This window comes from Dipodomys ordii, unplaced genomic scaffold (assembly GCF_000151885.1).
Source record: "Dipodomys ordii isolate 6190 unplaced genomic scaffold, Dord_2.0 Scaffold81, whole genome shotgun sequence".
NCBI lineage: Eukaryota > Metazoa > Chordata > Mammalia > Rodentia > Heteromyidae > Dipodomys > Dipodomys ordii.
This window is the reverse complement of record NW_012267297.1, coordinates 3,197,624-3,207,177: the sequence shown is the minus strand read 5'-3', so window position 1 is coordinate 3,207,177 and position 9,554 is coordinate 3,197,624. Positions and strand designations below refer to the sequence as shown.

At 43.5% G+C, this 9,554-nt stretch overlaps 1 protein-coding gene across 1 annotated transcript in view; it reads left to right on the top strand.

Moving 5' to 3' along the window:
* Nucleotides 1–293: 293 nt before the first annotated feature.
* Nucleotides 294–9,554, top strand: part of Slco1a2 (solute carrier organic anion transporter family, member 1A2) — a 24,752-nt gene continuing 15,491 nt past the window's right edge. The window contains exons 1-4 of the mRNA XM_013025059.1: nt 294–353; nt 2,916–3,057; nt 3,817–3,949; nt 8,525–8,631. Coding sequence (XP_012880513.1) covers nt 294–353; nt 2,916–3,057; nt 3,817–3,949; nt 8,525–8,631 — 442 coding nt within the window. The remainder of the gene's footprint in view (nt 354–2,915; nt 3,058–3,816; nt 3,950–8,524; nt 8,632–9,554) is intronic.

The window sequence follows — 9,554 nt, the reverse complement described above, 5'->3', positions numbered from 1 at the left end:
GAGCACCAGCTTTGAGTGAAAGAGCTCAGGGACGGCGCCCAGGCCCTGAGTTCAAGCCCCAGGACTGGCACAAACCAAACCAAACCAAAAAAACAACCACAAGACTTGGTAGGTGTTTCCGTAACACAGCAACATCCCAGGGACTCGGTTCAGATTCCAGGCTTTTGACCGGGGGCTGATGATGGCTGGTGGTTTTGTCAGTAATTTCTCGGATGTCTGTTTTCTCTAAAGGTTAGGACTCAGACCTAGTAGGATTTGAGACACAAGTACCTTGGAATTCGCAGAGGAGCAACATGGGGGACACAGAGGAAAGGAAGGACGCTCCGAGAATCAGATGTCTTTCGAAGGTGAAGGTATGATGTCTCTATCTATCTATCTATCTATCTATCTATCTATCTATCTATCTATCTATCTATCTATCTATCTATCCATCCATCAATCCATCTACCCACCCAACTATCTATCATCTATCTATCCATCATCTATCCATCCATCAATCCATCCACCCACCCACCTATCTATCTATCTATCTATCCATCCATCAATCCATCCATCCACCCACCTATCTGTCTACCTCTTTATCCATCCATCCATCCACCCATCCACCCACCCACTCATCCAACAACCTGTGTCTATCTATCTCTTTATCTATCTACCTACCCACCTACCTATCTATCGGTTTGTCTCTCTCTCTATCTACCTATCAATCTATCAATCCACCAATACATCCATCTATGCATCTGTCTAGCTTTTCATCTATCTATCCATTGATCTGTCCATACAATCATCCATCTCTCTCCATCCATCCACCCATCCATCCACCCACCCATCCATCCATCCATCCATCCATCCACATCTCTATCTATCTATCTATCTATCCATCCATCAATCCATCCACCCACCCACCTATCTATCTATCATCTATCTATCTATCTATCTATCTATCTATCTATCTATCTATCTATCTATCTATCTATCTATCTATCTATCTATCTATCTATCTATCTATCTATCTGTCTAGCTTTTCATCTATCTATCCATTGATCTGTCCATACAATCATCCTATCTATCTATCTATCTATCTATCTATCTATCTATCTATCTATCTATCTATCTATCTATCTATCTATCTATCTATCTATCTATCTATATCTATCATCTGTCTGTCTGTCTATCTACCTATCCATCTATCCATCCAAGAGCACTTGCCTTGAGCAAAAGAGCTCAGAGACAGTGCCCTGACTTCAAGTCTTACGACCGACCCCCTCCCAAAAGAAAACCCACAAAACCCTGAGATTATCTCTAAGTAGGATTCGAACCACAAGCGTCTTTGAAGGCCGTAAACGAAGGCGCTGTCTCAGAAGGTTTCGGGGGTGTGCCCCTATGGTGGCAGGGTTTTCTGGGGTCACACAGCCATGCGTGTGTGGGGTCCCCCATTCCTAGAAAACCCTTCATTCATCGGCACAGAAAAGCCTTGCTGAGCGCAAGGATCCAGTACCCCAGACGGGCTCCGACCCGAGCAGCGTGGCCACGGATGCCGCCTGTACAGCCAGCCCGGCGAGCAGAGTCCCCCACGCAAACACTTCACGCAGTCCTCGACCTGCCCAAAGCTGGCTTTCCCTTCGAACTCGTGTCACAGGTCATCTTAAAAAGAGGACTCTGTGCCCAAGCCTGCTACTCAGGAGGCTGAGCTGTGAGGATTGTGGTTCGAAGCCAGCCTGGGCAGAAATGTTTATGAGACTCTGATCGCCAGTGAACTCTGCCCCCCTAAAAAAAATGCTCAGGGACAGGGCCCCGCTTCTCGGAGGAAAATATGATACTACTGTTGGTAATAAAACCAGCAGGCTGCGTCCGTCTATGCAGAATGGTTGCTACAGCATCTGGTACGGGGTTCTGCATCCATCCAGCTGTTCTAGGCTGAGCTTCTGGAACATTCTCATTGGATATCCTGTGTAGGGAGGGAAGAAGACACAGCATAGATTGCTCCCAACATCTCTTCCGGGGTGCGGAAGGCAGCCTAGGACCATGGTAGACATGAGTATTTTTATATATGACAGGCCGATGGAGAGTATACAGAGTCGTATATCCTGTACATAATCGTACGTATATGTAATGTACATCATCTAAAACATACAGTGCATATTATTGTACATATTATAAATACACATATAATACAGTATACATTATAATATGATATATACTATAATGTAATATATAACATATTCATCATAATACTATAGATTATATATACTATCTACTAATATATACTGTATGCAACAATATTAGAATAGATATTTTACATATATGGTGTTATATATGGATATCTACAGTGTATATACAATATATTATCTATTATATGATATACTATATAATATATGTAATATATTATATGTGTTATAATATATTCTATATTATACATATTATATTTATAAGTCTCATATTTTTAAATACAATACAAATCCATATTTGTATATTTATAATTGATATATTTTATATAATATAATACATATAATATGTAATATATACATATACATCATAATACTATATATTACATATGCTACCTACTAATATATACTGTATGCAACAATATTAGGATAGATATTTTACATATATTGTGTTATATATGTATATATACCGTGTATATATAATATATTATCTATTATACGATATAGTATATAATGTATGTAATATATTATATATGTTATAATATATTCTATATTATACATATTCTATTTATAAGTGTTATATTTATAAATACAATTCAAATCCATATTTGTATTATATTTATAATTTATATATTTTGTATAACATAATACAGATAATATGTAATACATATATAAAATATCTTATCTATTCTATACAATGTACATATAATAGGTACATAGGTTTTCTTCTACGGCTTTTTTTCTCTCTAGATGTTTCTGTTGGCGTTAACATGGGCCTATATTTCCAAAACGCTGTCTGGGTCGTACATGAACTCCATGCTCACACAGATAGAGCGGCAGTTCAACCTCCCCACCTCGCTGGTCGGATTCATTAATGGAAGCTTCGAGATCGGTACGGTTTACACCTGCATTACCTCCTTCTTATCGTCCGCTGCATCTGTGGGGCTGGTCTGGCTTTATTCATGTTTATCGTTGGAGTCATTTAGTCTCACCAAGTTGTATGCTGTGTGTTTGGTTTTGGGGCCAGTCCTAGGACTTGAACTCAAGGCCTGGATTCTGTCCCTGAGCTGCTTTTGCTCAGGCTGGTGCTCTACCGCTTGAGCCACAGCGCCCCTTCCAGCTTTTTTCTGTGTATGTGGGACTGGGGCGTCGAACCCAGGGCCTCATGCATGCTGGGCGAGCACTGTACCACTGAGCCACACTAATGACTGATTCAGTTCTTCGTCTGGTTGTCATTGTGACCACAGGAAGACTTGAGGTCGCTCTGGGCGCTGTGCTGGGAACGCAGCTCAGCCCGAGTTTAGATGATCACGAGCAGTGAACACTTCCCAGAGCGAAAAGAGAGCCCTGTCCTTACTTAACTCTTGTCAGCATGAAAAAAATGGCACCAAATATTCCAAGCACCAGGATTTCACACACTTCTGAGCCGATAGCATGTTTAGCGTGTGAAGGACCCAGTGACATTGGTCATGAAGATGATGATGAACCACCCAAAAGCCAACAGTGGTTCAAGTGGTAGAGCACCAGCCTTGAGCCCAAGGGTTCAAGGAAGAGCACTCAGGTCCTGAGTTCAAGTCTCAGGATACACACACACACACACACACACACACACACACTGGATTGCCATGGATGTTTACTGATTTCCCTGCAGGAAATCTGCTGCTGATCATCTTTGTGAGTTACTTCGGGACGAAGCTGCACAGGCCCGTGATGATCGGCGTGGGCTGCGTGGTCATGGGCCTCGGCTGTTTCCTGATCTCTCTCCCGCACTTCCTCATGGACCGGTGAGTGGGGCGACGTCCGGTTTCGCTTTCCCCTTTCCGGGAAGCAGGCTGGGCCTGACCTGTGTGTGCTCAAGTGCTCACAGGAACACAGCACACACAGAGTGGGGGACAGGGGACCCCCCACCCCAGGAGTATCTCCTGTTTCTACTCACCCTGGATGGACACACTCTGTGGGTTATTTTTGTATGTATATATTTTTACTGTGATGATAAAGGTGACTTGCAGAGAGGTGACGGTGACATCATTCAGGTCGTGAGCGCATTGCTCTGTGGACCCTGTCCCCCCTTCCCTCGCTCTCCCCCCCCAGATTTTCTCTCCCGTCCCCACCCACGAGTGGTGGAGTTCATTCTCCACCTGGTGTCCAGTGAGGACCCCGGCTGCCTTAGTTTCCCCCTCTGTCCCCCCATTTCTGTGTCCCCCTCACCCTCCCAGAGACAGAGAAACCCACCCAGGAGACAGAAAGAAACAGAAACCACAGAGAAGAATCAGGCCTCTTGCGTCCATTTCCCGAGTCCGTCGGATTGCTGTTCTTTCCTCTGATCACAGGCCTGGCCCTTGGGGCTGCTCCCTCCCAGCGTCCCCCTCGGGTCTGGCTGTGTGTGACATCCAGCCCCCTGTCCCCCATCCTGTCCCCATGGATTTTAGATCTAGCTTCTGCCCAGGAGAGAAAACCCACGCCCTTTGCTTTCTTGATTTCTTCCTTAAATTGGTTGTGAGGCTTGAACTCAGGGCCCTGAGCTGTTTCCCTCAAGACTGGTGCTCTACCACTTGAGCCACAGCTCCAGTTCTGGCTTGCTGGTGATCCATTGGAGATCAGAGTCTCACGGACTTTCCTGCCCAGGCTGGTTTCAAACTGTGATCCTCAGCTCTCAGCCTCCTGAGAAGCTGGGATGCCAGGCGGGAGCCATCAACACCCGGCTCTTTTTCTTTTCTTCTTGTTTTGGAGAGTGAGTGATTTCTCAGTACAGACAGAAGAGCCAGGGTTTCAAGTGGTAGAGCACTGGGCCTGGAGCAAAGAAGCCAAGCCAGAACACAAAGGCCCTGAGTTCAAGACCCGGTCAGTACTGGCTCACATTATAAACAGCAAAACACAGACAGATGAGAGAGTGGTTGGTCTTTGTTCTAGAGATAACCGTCCCCTGCACCCCGAAGGGCTTGGTCTACACAAACTACGCGCCACGCTGGGGCTCTGTGGGCCTGTTTTGAGGTCAAGGCCTTGAAATTTCCCTCATTATGATACTGGGGGGCGTCCGGCCTTCGCTGGACTCTCAGCTGCCTTCCATTACTCTGGCCTGCTTTCCTCCACTGCTATCTTCTGTTTCTTTGATCTCTCATGTCTGTCTCTAGAGAAAAACCAATTCAAACTGGGGAAGCTGAGATCTGAGGATCCAGGTTTGAAGCCAGCTCCCCAGTGGGAGAGAAAAGTCCTGACCCCGAGACTCTGATCTCCAACGAATCAGCAAAAAGCCGGAAGTGGAGGTGTGGCTCAAGTAGTAGAGCGCCAGTTTTGAGTGGAAAAACAAACAAACAAACACAAAACAGCCAGAGGAGAGTGTGGGGGCCCTGCAAGTTCACGTCCCCATCAGGGCTTTCTTGGAAAGTAGGAAAGCGAAGCCTTAAAAACTTCACACACCCTGTTTAAATCTGGAACCGATCCGTATTTTTCCTTCCATGCTGGATCGGCGGACATTTTCAACGGCTGTGGACAGGTTTGTTCCGCCAATTTAGTCATTTCTTACACACACACGATGTGGTAAGATTCTTATTTTATGTTTGTGCTTGTGGGATTTGAACTCAGGGCCTGGGCGCTGTCCCTGCGCTCTTCAAGCTCAAGGCGGGCGCTCTACCGCTTGAGCCACAGAGCCACGTCCGGTTTTCTGGTGGTTCATTGGAGATCAGAGTCTCATGGACTTTCCTGCCCTGGCTGGCTTCGAACCGGGATCCTCAGATCTCAGCCTCGTGAGTAGCTGGGATGACAGGCGGGAGCCACCGGCGCCTGGCCGACCAGTCTCTTTGTTTTTGTAGACATTCATTCTTTCCTTTCAGATTGCTTTGCTGCCATTTTGTTTACTGGTATCTGGATACCAAAGGGGTTTTCAGTGAGTCACACTGGATCTTTTCAGATGTGTTTTGAAAGAGATGGAAGTTTCTAGGCCAAAGGATTTGACTGGGACTTCCTATTCTTTTCAAGACAATGCCAATTAAAGCCCAGCTATCATTTACAACCACTCTCTCGGAGACAGAGACCTCTCAATTTCCCTTTTTCCTCTTTGTAGCTAACCGAAGTTTGAAGTCAGGGCCTCCTAGTTGCTTAGATTACTGCTCATGGCTGGCGCTCTACCACTTGAGCCACGCCTCCAGCCTTGATTCTTTTTTTTTGCTGAGTTTCTTGGATTCACAGACTGGCTTGTGAACTGTGATCCTCCGGATGTCAGCCTCCTGGGCTTCTGGCCCTTTTGGTCTTGGAGAAACAGCAGCAAACAACCAATCCATCCTGCCGGCTAGCGACTGAGTCTCTCCTGGACAAATTGCTCATTTATTTTTCATGCTTATTTGATTGTTTTCCTTCTGGAAGAACTCAGGAGCACACAGAGGAATCATTGTCGGTCTTCCCTGAATGGGGAGATGTGGCTGTCGGAGCCCTCGGCCTGCGGAGAATCGCATGTTTTGTTTTGTGAGGCTGTTTGCCTTTTCTCTTCTTAATTATACTTTCATGGGGCCTCGGGCTATTCTTCGTCTTCCTGACCACACAGACGTCTATGAATTCACGTTCGTGACAGTAACATATATTTAATATACTAAATATATATTACTACATGTTCAGGACAGTAACAGATACATTTACATATATTAAATATCTATTACATTAATTTACATTAGTTATCACAGATATATTTACGTATGGTAAATATATTATCTAGTATATTAATTCATGTTAATTATAATAACAGCTATATTTATGTATTAAATATAGTCTATTAAGTCATGTTCATTGCAGTCACAGACATATTTACATATGTTAAATATATATTACATTAACTCATGATAATTATAGGATACATTTACATATGTTAAATATAGTATATAATTCATGTTCATTACAGTCACAGACATATTTATATATGTTTAATATATTATGTATTACATTAACTCATGTTAATTATAGGATACATTTACATATATTAAATAAAGTGTATTAATTCATGTTCATGACAGTAACAGATATATTTATATATATTAAATATATTATATATTAATTCACATTAATTATAACAGATATATTTACATATATTAAATATAGTATATTAATTCATAACAGTAACAAATATATTTGCATATATTAAATATATTGTAAGCTGGGCACTGGTGTCTCCCGCCTGTCATCCCAGCTACTCAGGAGGCTGAAATCGGAGGATCAAGGTTCAAAGCCAGCCTGGGCAGGAAAGCGTGTGAGACTCTTATCTCCAAGGAACCACTGGAAAACTGGAAGTGGTGCTGTGGCTCAAGTGGTAGAGCACCAGCCTTGAGCTGAAGAGCTGAGGGACAGCGCCCAGGCCCTGAGTTCAGGTCCCACAATTGAAAAAAATTTTTAAAAAATATAGCATAATTTATGTTAATAACAATAACATTTTTATTTATTAAATACATTATATATTACATTAATTCATGTTAATTATAGTAACAGATATGTAGTTATATATATTTGTATATATTTATATATCTGTATATATATGTAGCTGTATATATAACTATATATCTTATCTATATCTGGAAATATATGAACATATATTTAAATTTATATATGATATGTATAAATTTATGTTTAAATATGAACACATGTTTATATATATCTGGATATATAATTTTTACATATGTATCCATATATAAAAATGTCTATAAATATATATACATCTATATACACATCTGTGTCAGTATATTTTTATATACTGATATATGTTTATATGTATTTGCCCATTTTGCACATTTATGTATATGTTATATAATATATTATATATTATTAAATCTTACTTATATATTATATATTGGTTATATAGTATTAAACACGTAGTAACACATCATATCTGTTTCCAAAACATGTATTTATAACATGCAATATATTAAACATAAATATATTTCATAAAACATATGTATATATGTAAAACTCACCTATGTTATAAATAGGTCTAGTCATAGAAAGCATATAAATGCATAAACACATACACGTATCTGTATATAGTGTGCATAATGTCAGTAGTGGGCCTTGAACTCAGGGTCTTGAGCTTTTGCTCCATTCTTTCTCTCGAGTCTCACCTGCTCACCTTGGAGCCACAGCTCTACTCTGGCCTTTGGTTAATTAGAAATAAACGTCTCTCCGACTTGTCTGTCTGGGCTGATGTTGAACCTGCATCCTCAGATCTCAGCCTCCTGAGTAGCTGGGATTACAGGCGGGAGCCACCGTGCCCGGCCTGGGAGGGTCATGTTTGCAGGATCTCCAGGCTGAAGGAAAGCCAGAGCCATAATGTCTCTGGGGCCCTCGGTGTCTCTTAAAGAAACGTTTCCCCTGTGTCCCCGCAGATACGAGTACGAATCCACGGTGTCCACTTCAAGCAACTGGTCTTCGGACGGCTTCCTGTGTGTGGAAAATGGAAGCCAGGCTTTAAAGCCCACCCACGACCCCTCAGGTTGCCTGTTTGGTTGTCTTGTCCCCTGAATTTCAGGGATCTCGGGGCCTTCCACGGGAGGCCGGGTTTAGGAAAGTGGATCAGATAAATCCAGAAGTAGGATTTGCACCCCCCTTCCAGGCCTTCAGAGAGAAGAGTCCTGGAGGGAAGGAAGCACCCCGAGCCGCAGAGTTAGGAAGCTTACACGGGAATCTAGACACGTCTCTGTGTTCCGATGGCCTTACCCCGTTCTTAGAGTCGTAAACTAAAAGTGACCGGCCAGCCGAGCACTGGAGACCCACGCGAACGCGTCTCCTCTGCATTGGCCAATTAATTCACCAGCCTAAACTTCTCCTGTGTAATGAAGCCCAGGGCATTAATTCTACAGAGCTCCTGTAATACAGGGCACCGATGGATATTGATTGATTGAGTGAGTGTGTGTGTGTGTGTGTGTGTGTGTGTGTGCGTGCCAGCACACAATGTGGGCTTGAACCCAGGACCTGTTATTTTCACTCGGTTTCTTTGCTCATGGCTGGCACTCGACCATTTGAGCCATGCCTCCAGTTCCAGCTTTTGTCAGTCCTGGGGCTTGAACTCAGGGCCCAGGGGCTGTCCCTGAGCTCTTTTGTTCAAGGCTGGCGCTCTACCACTTGAGCCACAGCGCCACTTCCGGTTTTCTGGTGATTTATAGGAGATCAGAGTCTCACGGACTTTCCTGCCCAGGCTGGCTTTGAACCACGATCCTCAGATCTCAGCCTCCTGAGGGGCTGGGATGACAGGAGGGAGCCACTGGTGCCTAGATCATCATTTGATCTTTTTCTCTTCCTTCCTTCCCTCCCTCCCTCCCTTCCTTCCTTCCTTCTTCCCTTTCTCCCTCCCTCCCTCCCTCTCTCCTTCCTTCCTTCCTTCCCTCTCTCCCTCCCTCCCTCTCTTCCCTCCCTCCC